General features: G+C 45.1%; 1 protein-coding gene across 2 annotated transcripts in view; it reads left to right on the top strand.

Annotated features, from left to right (window-relative positions):
- The window catches only part of LOC119383926 (arginine kinase), an 87,480-nt gene that overhangs the window by 36,958 nt on the left and 32,809 nt on the right, over positions 1-17,713 (top strand). The window contains exons 1-2 of one of the 2 annotated variants that reach the window (XM_037652202.2): positions 7,645-7,821; positions 12,964-13,187. In XM_037652202.2, the coding sequence (XP_037508130.1) occupies positions 13,016-13,187 (172 nt within the window). In that variant the 5' untranslated portion in view covers positions 7,645-7,821; positions 12,964-13,015. Of the gene's footprint in view, positions 1-7,644; positions 7,822-12,963; positions 13,188-17,713 lie in introns of those variants that run through there. The other variant, XM_037652201.2, reaches the window with a different exon arrangement.

Below are 17,713 nucleotides of genomic sequence, written 5' to 3'. Positions count from 1 at the left end.
TAAGTGCCCTATTATACAATGAAATCTCTGCCGGCAATTTTGCAGTGACCGCCTCCAGTAGTGCGCTCATGTGTTGCTTCTTCTCTTCTGAAGGCCTAAAGATAATTAGGTTCACTCTATCAGCAATATATGACACAGAATCAAGCCATTGACATCTAAAGAAAGCTGTCATACGTGCTTCCGATGGTCGAACAAGTCAAACTGCAGTTGTTCTCCATCTCGTGGAACACTTTTGTCAGCCGGCTGTGAAAAGAAGTGTGTCCAAGTCCTTTGCTTCATTAAAGCACCGCTTTTACAATACTGTATTGTTGTGCGTCTGCAGATATAATATTCAACGCAAGCCGAGCGTTTATCACGTTATTTTGCGGCTGCGGGCATAACAGCAGGGAAAAAATACATGTGTGCTGTATTGAAGGCGCTCACTGCGAAAGTGCGTGACAGCTGCTGATTTGTGATTATGTCACGTACAAGTATTTTCCCCAATTTATATCCGAGTTTCAGTACATAAGAAACGACGCGGCCGCTAGGCTGACTTGGTCACCTTTGACGCAATATAACTTGTTAGCAACCAAAATAATGCAAAGTTTTTTATGCAGGATGGTAGACGCTGTCCTTGACTTCAATCAGGGCGATTTAAAAAAAATTGAAAATTGCCTTTTTGAGAAAACTATTTTCAAAGTACGGCGTTTTTGTTAAATCACTTACGTTTCAGCCCAATTATCAAGTCAAACGGAGCGCGATAAAACACGAAAAATATTTTAAAAGAAAGCGAAGGTATCAAAGTTAATATGTACAGACTTGTATTATCCTCACTTTTACTTGTTTGCAGCAATAAATTCCCGAAATGCAGGTATTTTGTGAAATTTGCCAAGCTTGTGATTTTTTTCCTTCAAAAGTTCTTCGACAAGCAAGAGAAATAAAACACTCATAAGATTGTATTTCACTTGTTCTTTGGGGGGAATAAATATTGTGACCAAGAAGTGCACCGTTTTTTCGACAGGCGTGCTCAAAATTCAGATATCGCGAAATTGGCGGAAAAGTGTCTTTTGCGGCCAAAATTTATAATCTTTTTTTCAGGCGAACAAAATTTTTTTTCGTGAAACTAACTTCGAAACCATTGTTCTGTGTGTAATGCCTAGACCTACAGTAAGTTTTATCAAAATCGGGAATGGTGACCGAGACCTCGTGTTCGATCTTATCTGGACACACCCCATAGTAAATTTCTCTGTTATAAGTTGCACCTGACAGGGTTAAAGTGCTTTGCACCGTGTCTGATTTAAAGCAAACAATTCGTCACCTGAGTCAGGAACTGCGAGTCGCACGCAGATTTCCGCACAGAATCAATACAAACACGTAAAATACTCACTCATACGGCACATAGCTTCTATATAGAGTAAACATAACTAATCTAGTAAATGAATGCAAGAAATCGGCTTCGCGTTTCTCGCTATTTTCCGTCAGTTTGCTCCTGTGCTAATTTAATCGCCATGATAAAATTTCGGTGGCATTCCTGTACACATTTGCATAGCGCTTAAATACAAATGATGGCGTACACTTAAAGTAGGGCGCCAGTTTTGTTACGCGTAACCGGAATTAAGGCAGAAGCTGCGCTCTGCTGCGTAGCTACCCTCTGATGTCACAGATGTGCAGATACGCTTTTAGATCATACAACCACGCACACGCTGAGTTAAACTATAAATATGCGCACCCTCGAGCCCCAAAGACATAAAAAAACAATAGTTGATCCTCCGTCATAGGAACCGCTATAACGCGAAAGCGAACCGCGTCTTTACACAAGTACTTCAATGCTCATTGTACATTGATAAACGGGAGCTTGTACAATGTCTGCTGGTGTTTGGCGTTTGCTGTGGACGCACCTACGTTGATCCCAGTGACACATCTCCATCACGACGACTAACGTCAATGATCATGATTAAACCTTTGTGGTACATGAAGTCGATAATATAAACCCGGATACAGCGTATGGTGAATGCCGCGAAAAGATGGCATCAACGAGCACATAATTACGTGTACTCTCTACGTGTTCACATACAGCGTCGTCATTTGAGGAGGGCAACAGCAAGGTGGGCGCTCCCCAGCAATTGGGTAACCTACACCTCTGCTCATGCATGCATTACTCCACAGCGCTTCACGAACGCGAGAGGCAGGGCTCGTAGCTTGAGCCGTGAACGCATGAAGGCGTCCCGGTGCCCGCTAGCGTCTATCTGACTGCAACAAAGCACTCAAACTGTATTGAAACGAAATGGAGCTTGACTCCATTTTGACTTAGGTATTCTGAGCGGAGCGGAGCCAGCCTCCGCTCCGCTCAGAATACCTAAGCGCATCCGTTTGTCGCTCGTTAGTGCATTGATGCAGTACTTCAATTCACATCTTCAAGATGGCGACACCGCCCCACGCCAACGAAGGCCACTGTGAAAGGGAGAAGGTGTGAAAGATATAAGGTGCGTTTGTAAAGGCTCATGCATGAGATTCGGCAGCGCAGTGGGTAAAGGGCCCTGCTCCTGTCATCGTGGACCGGGAGATTGTTGGTTCGACTCCCAAGTCATCCAAATGCACGACATTTTTCTTCTGGTTTCTTTATTTGTCGTCTGTTAGTATGCATTTTAACGGCGTGACATCTGTGACGGAAATGTCAGTGAAGCCTTGGTGGACCCCGGCATAAAACACTTTCGCGTTATCTCACACCCAGGTGCACGCGGATGTATGATCTAAAAAAGTTCCTCTACGTTGTTGTTGAATATCTCTGACATCAGATAATGCGTCGGTATATAAATATGCAGTGATTGTTTCTTAAATAACCTACGTGCGAGTGCAGCGAGTGTCATGCGTTTTCTGGTGCACTTCCGCTTAGTCCTGCTGTCAAGCGCGCGACCTCACCCGCACGGTATGATGATTGTTTACGAATTCGCCCAACATCCTACTTTATGGAACTTTATTTTACGGATCATGTTACTTTGCTTTGCAAGCAAAAACACGCTTTGCGCCTATATGAATGTGATACGAGGAGCTTCGGCCGGCCCCGCAGTGTGTACTGTAGCACTGACTGGCGAAAATGTATGTATGTATGTATGTATGTATGTAGTATGTATGTATGTATGTATGTATGTATGTATGTATGTATGTATGTATGTATGTATGTATGTATGTATGTATGTATGTATGTGTATGTATGTGTGTGTGTGTGTGTGTATGTGTGTGTGTATGTATGTATGTATGTATGTATGTATGTATGTATGTATGTATGTATGTATGTATGTATGTATGATCTGGTAGCGAGTGAGTGTCATTTCGCTGACTTTTGCTGTCGGCGCGCTGTGGTACTTCTTGTACAAGTATGTCGCGTCTGGTAATGCGCAACTGCTTAGCTGACTCAGATATTTTTTTTTCACTTATACTCCTTTTCATGAGTCTTGCATACATAATGTAACTTTCTACAATTATTCTTGTAGCCCTAGCATTCTCTTGATATAGAACGCATTTCGTGGCATATAATACGGCCTCGGATGACACATACTGCTTTGTTCCGTCTATAACTTTCTCCGTACATACTTCTATGCGCAGTGATCTATGGAAATTCATTCCCGATTTCACACTCTGCTGTAACGTCATTAAACGGCACCCCACTGGCACGCGAACTACATTGTAACTATGGGACTCTAGCTTCCCTTGCGGTGCATCGAGGTAGCTTCCCTCCGTTTTGTTTTCATCATTATCACGGAGCTACAGACGAGTTCCGAAACTCTGACATCTCTCTCAATCTCCGACCCGCCGTGCTGGTCTATGGTTGTGGCTCGACTGCTGATGCGATGGTCGCCAGATCGAATCCCGGCCGCCGCGGCCGCATTTCGATGGAGGCTAAATGTTAGACTCTACGGGCATGGTGAAGCACCCCGGTGGTCGAAATTTCCGGAGCCCTCCACTACGGCGTCCCTCGTAATCATATAGTAGTTTTGGGACATAAAATATCTATCTATCTATCTATCTATCTATCTATCTATCTATCTATCTATCTATCTATCTATCTATCTATCTATCTATCTATCTATCTATCTATCTATCTATCTATCTATCTATCTATCTATCTATCTATCTGTATTGTGGACTTTATTACACACATCTTCTTCATCTGTACATTATCGTTAGCATGTTATGCATCCTCATCGTCGTTTGTCATTATCATCAGTGTGGGTTCACCGTGCCTGTTCGCTGCCAGGTCTTCGGGCTAAATAAACGTCTGCCTAACCAAGACCTCATTATATATATATATATATATATATATATATATATATATATATATATATATATATATATATATATATATATATATATATATATATATATATATATATAATCACTGTACGCTGCAGCCGCAGTTATGAATGAATGAGTGTCCCGGACCGCTTCGCGAACCTCGTTTCCTTTTCCTCCTCAAAACGCGAGAGAGGAGGCGACGCTGACGCTCGGCGCGCACCGTCGACGTCGCTCGACGCCCGCGCCGAACATGACTGCGGCGCGCTTGGCGCTGCTGCGGCGCAGCGCTGCACTGTTGGCTTCTCGCCCGGGCTGCTGTCGCTGCTTCGCTCGGTGAGCACGTTCTTCCCTCTCTCTCTCCTTCTTTCTCGACGCCAGCCACAGCCGCCCGCTTTCTCCTTCGGAAGCTATTCCGGTTTCCTTTATTGTTGTTGGAAATAGAAACATCCCAGCCGGAGGAGAGCCGGGCTATATGCGCCTGCTGGGGTCATCCATTTCGCCCTATCGACCTTCGGAGAATAGCTTGTCGTGGTGTATATTTCGGATCGACATTCCGTCCGGTGGGGAAAGCTTTGTGCAGAACTGGTACATGGCATACCTTGTGCTAAATAGTTCTTTGATATTCTTAATTAGGTACGACAGAAAGTAAAAGTTATGACCACGCTAACTGCTTAGCGTAGTTTGTTGACACGTGAACGGCCGTCAGCGGTAGGCGGGGAATGTAAGCGATTAAGCCATGAAGAAAACAGGATTTCGCATTTAGCGTAAAGATATTTTTTTACATATATAGATTAGGAGGATAAGGTACACGTTTACACATGGCTGGCTTGTTGATTGAATTTCGGGAAACAGTTCGTCGATCCACATATCGCTGTTTTTGCAGTGCCACCCACCAACTAGACTGACTCACTTGAAGCGTGAAAGGACACCGAGAATCTCATTACAGAAAACGTCACAAACTTAGGAAACCGCCAGTTTATCCTTGCGCAAACAGAACGGCAGTGATGCTAGGGTCGCCTGTATGCCGTGACCAGAGGGAACAGGATGGCACCCGGTCTCGTGACCTCAAATGGTGCATACTACCTTGTCGTCTCCAACTTAACCTATGCGGGCCTTGTGATCGCTCTGACCACTACTGCGCGAACCTGCCGCCGAACCCTCTCGTCGAAATGGCGCGAGTGTCCTCCGCTAGAATATCCGGATGAGATGTCACCCTGCGCCACATATTTAGGGACATCGCCATCACCGAATATGTAGAATTGTCTCCTAACAAAAAATACTTGCCAACACCGACATTGCTTCCTACGTAGTCAAATTACCACTCCTAGAAAATAAGTAAGCTGCTCACTGATACAGCCCCTGTTACGGTCCATCCTTCCGCGAACGCACAATCACAGACGCTTCATTACTCCCTCTGTTGTCAAACAACTCTGTCCACGCCCTCCTCGCGTGTATGCACCCGGTGTCTGATTCCCCATCTTCCGACAGCTCCTCCGCCGCATCGATTTTCGGGCGCCTTCTAACAAGCCGCCGTCGCTCCCAGACATCCTTCCGTTTTCAATTTTCTATATTGTACGACTAAGCCCTCTGCAGGCGAATTTCGACTTGGTGATCGTCAGCTCTGCAAACATTTACATTTGTAGACGGCACGAAATTTAGATTAGAGGGAGAGAGCATGGGTGTTCTTCAAAATTCTGCGTCTTGCTGTTTTATTTATTTTTTTATTGTGACTAAAGCTTTAGAAGGTGTCCTACACCAGTGAGACGTGCAAGCTCGTGACAACAGGATACGCATAAGTAACGGTGACAGTATCCCTGTCAGCCAGGGGCTGCACACCACAGGACGTGACGAAACAAAGTGCAGGCGTTTCCCTGGCGCCGCTGGTCGTTCGACGGAAGGTGTGTTTGTGCTACCGCTCACCACTTTTGATCTGGAAACGGGAGTGCCCAGCTTCGAATCCAGAGCGACGTGCCATTACAAGGCCACCAGAGTGGGCGAGGAGCGGGGTTGAATCGATCCGCGCCGCCATCTTGACGCGGGCTCTTCGACCGCGAGCTGCATGTTCGGCCCAACAGAGTTTCCCGGTGCAGACGACGCGCCCGGAGAAGCTGGCAGGCGTTGTCTGTTTACTCTAGCATAGCCTTAACGCTTCGGGCTCTTGTGTATACGTGTAAGCGACTTGTTTTAAGCCAGCAATCTTGGCTCATTACTCTAGCTCCGTTTTTTTTTTTTGCCCTTCAACGATTAACCCTGTCCAACGTGTTTGTTTTGAATCCGTGTTCAGCCATACGGTAGTTAGCGCAAGGCGTTGAGATAGAAAACGCGCGGTTGGAAGCTTCCGGAAAACTAGGTACTCCTAGTTACACGATGTCCGAAGCTCTAATTTACTAAATTGGAAGCGTGATAAATAAATATTGGACGCTATTCTAATGCCCAGACAAAATGATATCATTTCTACGTGGCACTTTTTCGCGGACTTGGATACCATCAACAGAATGCCCAACTGAAGTTCTACCTTCAGTAAGAAAATTCGCAATTCCACTCCTTAGAAAAGGCAGTTGACGATTTATAACGTGATGTACTTCACGACGGGGGAATAGCAAGCCGTCCAGAAGACGATCGAAAGCACCTGAACCTCGACAGTTCTACTAAGAGTGGTTTATTATGGCGAAAAATATTGATCAATTGGCATCCGGAATCGTTATAGTGAGCATAGTATGACCGAAACTAGCTGAACGGTAAGTTATAGTTCTTCATGAAGAATGCTTTCTAAATTTAGTACTAGCATTCACCGAAAACACGAACGTGCCGCATAGAGCACTTTTCTTTTAAACTAATCCCCGGTTCATTACCAGGAAAGTAGGGAAACCGAACTGTGGAGCATAACACTCTCGAATAAAAATATGAATGATTTATTATTAAACATTCACTTTGCCGCCTTATAAAAGTAAGTGCGCGGTAAACCACCAAAGATAAAGATCTGCCGCTCCACGACATTTATTTCCCTAGGCGCAATCTTCGTGGAAATGCACAAACACAAAACAGCTTCGCGATCGCTAACGCAATTTTCCGAGAGGCTGTCCTCCGTTCAAACAAGCTGAAGTCTTTGCATCGCACTGCGCTACAATGCAGTGCAGTTACATTTGCCTTCCTTCGTCATCGGCTTCTCCTCTCGTGCGCCCCTCCGGTCTTCCTCTCGCCGCATCGTATTCCGCCTCCTTTCCTTCTCCTCCTCCTTCAAGTCCCTCTCTCACCCCGGCGTTAAACCCAAGCCGTACCGGCCTGGGTCCGAGCTCTGGTGTCGGCTTGGGGAGAGAGAGAGAGAGAAAAAAGGAATTCCTGCTTGAAGGGGTAAGAAAGAAAGAAAGAAAGCGTGCCTTCCCATGATCCTCCGAGGCGGTTGCCCTCCCCCTCGGCCGACTCCTGCTCCCCTCCCCCACAGGATCGCGACAATACCTCGGCTTTCACAGTCACTGCTCGCGCATCGCTCGAGAAAAGAGCATTTCTCCAGCAGCTGAGCCGGTGTTCTATCGCTCGCTACCACAAGAGGTCAGTTGTTCGCACTTTGCTCATTCCGCTCGCACCAATTACATTTCACTCGCTTCGCTTCTACGAATCCGCGCCTCGGATAAACAGCAGATGCCTCGGGAACATATATCGATCACGCTCAGTGGAAAACACGGGAGTATGTCTTCTACCAAGTCGAAAGGAACTTCGTTTAGATGCTCTCTTTCGGGACGCTATTCGCGCAAACTGCGGCCTCCGCTTGACGCAAGTTTGAATTCTATATCGACGTTCGCGAAGATTGCGCGTATAATATCTGTCCCGTCGCGAAAACGAGCAGGATTAAATATTTGGGATCAACGTCATTTGGAATTCACGATGAAAGGATGCACGGAGTCGAAGCAAAGCGCGCAGGATTTTTTTTTTTTCTCGCGTGGAGGATGCGGAGTGACCTTGTCCTTACGAGAGAAGGCACGGCTGGAAAGGATTGCCCGGTGGAATGGAGGGGCGTGACCTTGCCATCAATGTCAAGTAGGACTCGGATGCAGAGTGAAGTAGTGGTTCGTTTCTCGAAAATGTTATAAAATGCAAAATAAAGGAAATAGGTTAGTTGTGCCGCGTGTAAACACTCGCACGCGCATTTTTATACTGGACGTTGCGGATTTCCCGAGTTTCTTTTCTAACGTGATTTCATAGTGCTCGTGTATGCACATAACAATAAAAAACAGAGTGGATGCTCTGTAACGTTCACTCGGTACGCTTCGGCATAAAGTAGCTTTCTCAATTGTATTTTATGAGTTCTGGTCAAATGTATTGGTGTTATTCGTGTTTTGGCGCCAACGTAAGCGGAGACGTGACTTTCGGGCTCGCTGTTGCACTGATGTATTTTTCTGTTTATAGAGTGCTAAGGCCACTTTTTTTTCCGCCTTGTTTATTTTCTGCACCCATTCAAAAGCAGGTGAGACAAGCATACCATAACAATAGATTCTGACTTGCGAGGTACATAACGTGCCACTTCAGCTACTTTGCGAAAATACAAAACTTGGGCACCAATGAATGTACGCTAGCGACAATGCTCGATATAAGCGTCCATGACGAGCAGAATCTACATAGTATACTGTTAAAGCTAACAGCTAGCTTCTTTTTAAATATCTTTCAAAGATGTATGCTTCATTGTTTCATAGTCTTCGTTGTTCAATCTTCATTGTTTTGATCGCATTGACACAATATATTGGGAGAGATATCGAATGTTTAACTTAACTTAAGCTATTAATGAAGTCCTTTTTTTTGCCTGTATCGATTTTGGGAACAGTTCTCTTTGCGTTTGCTCTGAGGGCAATCACTCACAACGCTGTTTTCATTGTTTCTTTTTTTTATATCTTCTGGAACTCATATTTGCACATCTTTCTTCAATGGCATGTGGCATGAAGAAACACAGGCTGAGTTACTAAAGATAACTCGTGCAATGCCCGTCCTACGCAAGCGTCGTAAAAACTTAGAAAAGAGTTCAAACTTATTTGCAACTTAATTGCCAACGATTGCTCACCTACGTACACGCTGCTCTGAAGGACGAAATAACTCCATGAACATTTTGTTTTCTTTGACACCTTCAGTGAAAAGCCGAATTTTGGCAATCCTTCTATAGTTGCATCTATAATTTGCGCAAGACAAACCGAAGGCTCGAAACTGTCTTTTCATTAAGGTGAATGTAACTATTTTTATTAAATTGCTTTTCATTACCAATTTCCTTTTCCCTGCTCGTCGCGATATTGATCCCATCGCAGGCCGAATGGAACCCATTTATTAAGATTTTCGCGGGATTGGAGAAGCTTAATAGACCCTCGTATTAACCAGCGAGTCGCGCGCGCAGCGGAATTCCTGCCCCCAGGCGCTTCCTTTTTCTATCTCTCTTGCTATCTCACACCGTCGTATTAAGAAAGGAGCTAACGCAATTAGTGACTGCGACCTGGGGACTCCGATGCACGCTTCTATCAATTTGGTTTGCGAGGCCGATTGACCGAGGAAGGCCCGTATTAGCAGTGCCGAGTTGGTTCTCCGTCTAATAAAATACTCTCTATTTAGGGTAGCTGAAACTGCAAAAACGAGCGTTAGCTGTCTCCTCGTTGAATGTTGATGGAGTAGAAAAAGAAACAACTTTAGATATGTATGCGTGATCTAGAAAAACACTTCTCTTAATGTTATCAAGCTGCACCATGGCACGTTGCTGGTTGGGGTCGTGTACTCAAGCACAAGCCCTACGCATCAATTTGGAATTCCGCCCGTGCTGCTTTAGACAAGGATAGATTACGTCATGAATTTACATCCTTAAAAACTGATGTCTAGCCTTTCAGAATGGCTGTTTGGGCGAGTTGACGATTCATGATACTCGAAACACGAGGGCGTAAATTAAACAGGAACGCAAAAATGCAGGGACAAGCGCATACTTCCAAGTGAAAGTTTACTTGCAACGCAAGGGCCTGTGTATACCGAAAGACAATTTTTTCGGGACAAGATCCGAGATGAGAACACAACGATAAAAACACATGGAATAAAAATAAAAGTAACTGCCACACTTGCCAAGGCCCCCATTCGCTTGCAGAAAGAGCGTGTAGTTACGTGCTCGTATTTACCTATCAGCTAGCCTATCAGCTTCACTGGCATGAACACGTTGAGACGGATTACAGAAATGAGTTTTCTTGCATCGTTGCTTCATCTTAAACCTCTTTGTAGCCGTCCTCAAGGAAGTTGATTGTTGAAAGCTCATTATTTTATGAAACTATTTGTTACGGACATTCTCGCTCGGATTTCGTGTTAGTACGCTTAATCTTGTCGTCATGCAGTTGACTACAACTGATTACGTCAGTAAAAATGAAAGCTGTGAACGTGCATTTGGTTGAGTTGTAAGCTAACTGCCACTTACTAGGTGTCTGAAAAACACGCGTGATCATAACGAACAAAGGCGTGCACCACATATCGTCTAATTGATCCAAACTGGACCTGCGTACGCAATTGAATAGTGTGTGCCATCGTGAGTCTCCCGACGATGGTAAATAATGATGTTGGCGAGGAGTTCTCGTGCCACGTCTGAGCCCTGATCATTTTTTTGATTTAGTCGCGCGTTCCGACGTATCACAGACGTAGTAGCCCCAGAGAATATTCTAATAAATCACGAAGCCACGCTCTCGACCTCACCTTCTCTCCGTAGATCGCCTAATGAAGTTACATGCCGTGGCGAAATGTTCTCTCGACAACCTCGAATTTGTGTTGTGATGTTCACAACCTTTAGTGCCCTCTCTAGCTGGCGTTCTACGTGTGGTCACTTCAAACCGAAATCAACTAACCCAACTCCCTCAAAATTTGTCTCGCGCAAAGCACACCAACTTCCTTAAAGCGTACGCGCGTTTATCGTCACGGACGAGCGTCGGTGCGGTACGCTACCGATTTTACTACGAAAATCTAATTAGGTAAACTCCTGCCGCTCAATACTGTCGTCGCTCTCCCGGCGTGTGCGTACAGGGAAATCGATTGGACGAGAGGCCAACCAGAATGTCAACACGCGCTGTCGAAATTTGCTTGTGAGTACTACAGCGCGAAGGCGTAAGCGAAGGACGTGACGAGCGAGCTCAAGCCAGACACTTCACTGCTTCCGCGGCTTTCACCAAACGCTTGTTTTACCAACTTTTGCGACCACTGATGGAAATTAAACTGCATAAACACTGCTGAAAGCCGGTGGCGAGTACAGGAAAAAAAAATACAATACAGGAGAGGAGAACGCAAAGCTAACAGGAACACTGCATACAGTGTCTCCTTGTTACGTGTGGATTAGTTTTAGCAATTTTCCCTTGAGATAAAATTCTGCGGTCTACAAACACGACTGCAATTGCAAATTTTGATACAGATTGTTCCTTTAATGCAGTTTTTGCTTCATGTGCTCCGCAATTTGTTGTTTAATTGAATAAAACTGAGGTATTTCACTGACAAAATGCGCTATCTGTCACGCACCCTACAGTCTGTGAACGGTACCAGTACATTAAAATATTTGCACGTTGTTACCTATGACATGCACTAATATAGCTTAATACTCTGATTTCGATAATAGAAATGTTTAATTATTTGTAGATATCGATCTCTAAGTGTGCGTAAGAAAACAGTAAAATGACAATTTCAGCGTTACTTTTTGTTGCAATTCGAATTGTCTGACTGTTGACCTCGATTAACTCGGAAGGAGTTACACTGCCTAAGATAACGAACGCTTCCTAATATTTTGAGATTATTTCACTGTTAACACATTTTGTGGCCCACTTAGCGAAAGGCATACTTTGAATCGCTGCGTTGACGCGGAAACAAGTTGGTGCTTTCTGTGACACATCGTTCTTCCCCGAGGTTGCACTTTCATTGTCCGCTCTTACGAGATCGCAAGTGGTGCCGCCATTGAAATAAGTTGCCAAGTGCTTGCTTCTGTAACTTGGCGAGGTTAAAAGTTATCATAACTGGTATTTACCCCTGTATAGTTCGCGCAGTGGTGGTCACACATTTGGCTACGTGACATAATTTTCGCCGTATGCAAGCGACGGCACGGGCCGACGTACTGTCGACCGGCAGCGGTCGAGACGTTTTGAATTTTTTAGGAGATTTGAACGCAGCGAAACTTTCAATAAAAGCGTGAGTCATGCTTGAGTTGAAGTTCCAGCTTGAAGTCCCGATGACGACTAAACAGTCTCACCTGCTTGTAGCTTGGCAGCCCTTAAAACTGTCTCTCTTGTAGTTGTGGTCGTTTACTGTCGGCTGTAGAAACTATAGCAGAAGTCTTTAAACATTCACTGTTGAACTGTTTAACCACATGGTTTCTGTTATTGAAGCAAAGGACCGCCCCCCAGGTCGCATTCTCCTAAAACATCTTCCATCCGAACAAGCTGAGGGAGCGGGCGCATGGAGGGGAATAAAGGAATGTGTGCCCCGACATACAAATATTTTTGACGCTAGACGCCTCGAGTGCAGGTTTTGAACGAGAGGAGGCGAGAACACACTTGCCGTGTGCAGCTGTAGTGTGCAGCTGTAGTATCTCTTCCCGGTACCGCATCGTTTCACTGGCTTTCCCCATGTCCCACGCCTAATGTTCTCGCGTTCTCAAATTGCCCTACAGCAATAAGTGCTAAGCTTAAATCTGTGTCGCCGTTTTACCCGCAGGGTCTACTCGGACAGTAAATCTTCGAAGGATTCTAAATCCGGAAAGTCGGACATGTCGGTCGACCAGGCGACTCTCGACAAGCTCGAGGCAGGCTTCAAGAAGCTTCAAGATGCCAAGGACTGCAAGTCACTCCTCAAGAAGTACCTCACCAAGGAGATCTTCGACAGGCTCAAGACCCGCAAGACAGCCATGGGTGCCACGCTCTTGGACGTCATCCAGTCCGGTAAGTTGTTTACACGCCACTTCGCATCTGCGCGCCCTTATAAGCATTGTTATTATGTGTGCATACCCAATCACATAATTGAGAAAGATAACTAGCTGACAACTTCAGTCAAGATGAACACAACGCCTGGCAGCTCTAGAAGCGGAAAAAAAAAACTTGGGAGGTGCGAATCATGTAGGCAAGCGTGTTTCAGCTAATCTAACGCCAAACCTGGTGAGTTGCGAAGCACGCAGTGTTTTGAGAGACATTTCCTTCATGAGGCACTAGTGGTGCGCGAAGCCTGAAACCTGGCATGTAGGGAAGGGTGTTTCCGCTCCACTAACTTCGTCAGAAAATTGCGTCGGAACGCAGCTTACCCCAAGGTGCTTCTTCTTTTTCTTTCTCCTTTTTTCTTCCCTACATGCTCGGTTTCAGTTCAGCTCCAAGGGGTTTCTTGTTCTTCTTCTTCCCTACATGCACAGTTTCAGTTCCCTACGGCATGTAGGGAAGGGTTTTTCAGCTCGACTAACGTCGTCAGCTATTTGTCGGGCTAGCTGTTGCCTTTTTCATTTCAGTGGACCGGTGGCAAGTACTGGGATTTGTCCAATTTTTGTGGCGCATACCCGTTTCATGATGGACCGTGACTACATGACACAGCACTACGACATTAGACGCCGACAAGCTGAGCCCCTATGGGAGAGACGTTAAAAGCGAGGTTCATGCTTACCACAAAGAAATTCTATCGCAGAGCTTACGACTAAGGGTCGCGAGCTTACGTCAATGTGGACAGACAACGTACTGAAAGAGAAAATACACTGCGTAAAGCTCGACGCCTGCCTTAAATATAGCGAACAGATTATTTGTTTCGTATGTTTACAACTTTACGAAAAGACGCTTCGAACGGTTATCAACAGCATTCACCTTTTCTAATGAGAAAAAAAGATATCGCTAGCTTAAATCAGAGTAACACTTGTCAGGTGAACGTACGTATAATCTCTGTACATATATGTTTGTTACTAGAGCACTTATAGTTTACCGAGTTCAAGTAACACAATGTTGCCTCCAGCCTATAGCAAGCGCATAGTAACAAAGAGGCTAGCTACTGTGCGGCCCGTGTCCAAATGAGCTTCACTTTGAAGATGAGATTGTTCTGTTCTCCTATTCGTCTGATTTCCTCGAGCTTCTTGGCGATCAATAAATGTATGCCTTCGGCATATGCGTTCCCACATACACTATCGTTTACACGTTAGCAGCTGATAAGGTTAACATCAAAGGCGGCCTCAAAGTGTGCTCATTTTGAAATAAAAATATACAGGCACAAGGAAAACATACCAAGCTTTGTGCCCTTAAAGACGTTGGAGTTTCATGTGTCAGTATAAAAAGCTTGCCTAAAGGACACTGCCGTTGGTGGAGTGACAGGCTATGGTGCCATTTCCTCTTGCTGCTCTGTACATGGGCGTGTAGCAGTTTCAGCAAGGCGCTGTCTGATAGGCAACATTTATTTTGTCTCATATGTAATTCCGAATAAGATCATTAACTTTCAAAACATGTACACCGGAACATGTTCCCGCAGTCCCGCCACACTACAGTTACTTGTACGTTTCAGATATACGATAATATTAAAGCACATCTTAACCCCCGCCGCGGTGGTCTCATTTCGACTGCAGCGAATTGCAAGAGGCCCGTGTACTCTGCAATGTCAGTGCACGTTGAAGAAGCCCATCGAGAATATCCGGAGCCTTCCACTACGGCATCTCTCGTTGCCTGAGTCACATTGGGATGTAAAGCTTCATAACCCAACCGACCAATAACCTTCTTATTTCCACTACGCTCTCCTAATGCAAGATCTTCCTTGTGCCATAACGCTTTTTAACGTATTATAATCAATTCTATGCACTTTATGACACAAATTACAGAAAATATTGATGTATGGAATATTCCTAATAATGGTATACCCATGTCTAATGGGGCACAGAAGCTACATTTCTCTCAGGTCATGTATGGTTTCGTGCTAAAATAATGCACGAAATGCTTAAACGATTATTGTTTGCAAACCTACGCACTTGGAGATTTCGAAGAGCAGGAGACATCAGTCACCACAATAAATATTGCAGTTTAAGCTGAAGTTTCAGCATTTTCCTGTATTTTTTTAGAAAAGCGCGCAAGCGCACCCGCATAGCTGCACAGATCGGTTTCAGGGTGAATGCTACCGCTCTATGTCACCAAACAGCCTTCCCCAATGTGGGCTCCAAAGCCTTGCCACGCGACTGTATTCCTTAGATGCACTCAAAGGTTCAACATGTATTTAATCTTATCATCGAGACCCCCCGCCCTCATACACTACCTTCTTGAAACTTTATTTTTGAAACTTTATCGATTTCCAACATTCGGGATGCTGAGGGCCGTGATCAAAAAGCCTCTAATGAGCTTGACTGGGACCCCGACCCATTACAAATGGGCGGCACATGCAACATGTTTATTACCCGGAAAATGTACTAACTGAGCAAACAGTCTCCATTCTTCAATCCATCTACAGCTGTCAGTTTTAGACGTTTAAAGTACATTACCAGAGCACTTGTCTCAATCCATTAACGTTACGCAGTAATCGGTATGTTTGGACTTGCGTCTCTTTTTTAGCCTCCTATGTCGTGGTCCATGTTGCAACAGCACGTGCGCGAGGACTTCAAAATTCATCGCAGAAAAACGCTACAAGAACGCATTACATTCTCTTCTGTAAAGCGTGCTTCGCCTTTTACACGACGAGCTTGTAACAAAGTCCACCCTGCGCAATAACCAAACCCTTTAATTTTGTTCTGTCTTTCCTGCGAAGCTCTCTTTGCTGCAACCTCACAGTGCGCGCAAAGAAGGTTAGCCTTCACAATCTGGCCTCGTTCTTTTGAATTCTGGTTCTCTTTTCCTTATATATCTCCTTATACTCGGAAGCCTTCGTACAAGTGGCATGTTTCCTACCTTTGGGGTTATTCCCTTGCATCGTTTTCCTACGCATTTCGTAGGTGCAGAAAGTCTTACCGATATAGGAAACTTAATGAGCTAAGCTTCGGGACAAAAGGAAACTCTCTTATAAGCTTTCTGTAATTGTTCGAAATAAATTTTGGAGATAGTCGCGAGCTTAGGAAGCTCCGGCCGGACACCTCCGACCTGGAGATCCTGTTCAGGGCATTACTTATCCTTGACTTTGTCCTCTCCTGTGCACCCAGTATTCACAAGAAAGAAAAATGTTTTACTGGCTTCACATGAACGACATCTGTGCTCCGCAAAGAGACCGTTGGGCTATGTTCACCGTTTTCTTGACAAAACTACGCTGCCAAAGCCTATGGCCGTTATTGTCATTGAGTAAATTTTAACTTTATGCACATTTCTTTCATCTTTGTCAAATGAGGTGTGCTTCTTTTGTTCATGTTCTGAAATAACCAGCTATGTAAAGAGCGATTGTATCCCTCGTAGTAACGATGCTCTCTCAAGGGAGAGAAGACTTTAAGTACAACAGAGTGCCACAAACGGTAATTGATAGAATTGTATAGGAGTGCGCTTTGTGTACGAGTAACACTCCAGACTACACTTGGCACTTTGAATGCGACATAACAGAGAGTAGTGCCAAGGCTTCAAAATTGCTTGCGTACGTAAGCCCTTGCTTTCCTTTGTATTCTTCATGGGTACGGCTGGGAGTACAAAGGAACGCAAGAGTGTGCGTACGCAACTGCCTTGGGTTACTCGGCACTAAAACTGTATTTCAACATGAAAGTGTTTTATGCCGGGGTCCACGAAGACTTCAGTGACGTATTTCCATCACGGAAATGACGTCAAAAAATATACGCGATCAGATGGCAAAGAAAAAAAGTTCCGTCAACGGGCATAGAACCAACGACCACTCGGTATGCAACAACAGATGCCGGGCACGCTATCCACTGCGCCACGGCCACAGACTCTAAAGGCTTTACAAACGCGCCTTTTATATCTACCACTGTGCCGGTCGGTGGGTTGGTGCTGGCCTCTGGGAGCGGTAAAATAATTCGTCATTACTGTGGCCTCCGCGATTAGCACCTGCAACGCGTTACACGTCCCTCTCATTCGGCGCGTTTTCAATAGAAGTTCAATTTTGTCAATGCCTTAACACACCGCGAGGTGTGGTAACACACCGCGACCTTAGCCGAGCGTCGTAAGAGCGTCGGCTTCGCTCATAGCTCTGCGACGCGCGCCTGCCTCACCTGGCTCTAACAACGCGTTCCCCGCTCACGCCCTCGCCCCTACAAAAAACATTGTTGGTCCCTCCGTCACAGGAATCGGAATAACACGAAAGTAAAGCGTACCCTTACAGAAGTAACTGAATGTTTATTGTACATTGATATAAGATAGTTTGCACAGTGTATATTGATGTCTGGCAGCTATAGCACCGTTTAACGTGGATGTGCCCACTTTGATGATTGGTGGTACATCTCCATCCCGTCGACTAACGTCCCTGCTAAATGATTAAACAAACCTGTGTGGTAGCTGTAGTAGTTAACGGTGAAAGTGTAATCACAGAACTA

The sequence above is a fragment of the Rhipicephalus sanguineus genome, chromosome 2 (genome assembly GCF_013339695.2).
Source record: "Rhipicephalus sanguineus isolate Rsan-2018 chromosome 2, BIME_Rsan_1.4, whole genome shotgun sequence".
Lineage (NCBI taxonomy): Eukaryota > Metazoa > Arthropoda > Arachnida > Ixodida > Ixodidae > Rhipicephalus > Rhipicephalus sanguineus.
This window is presented reverse-complemented; position numbering and strand designations above follow the sequence as displayed.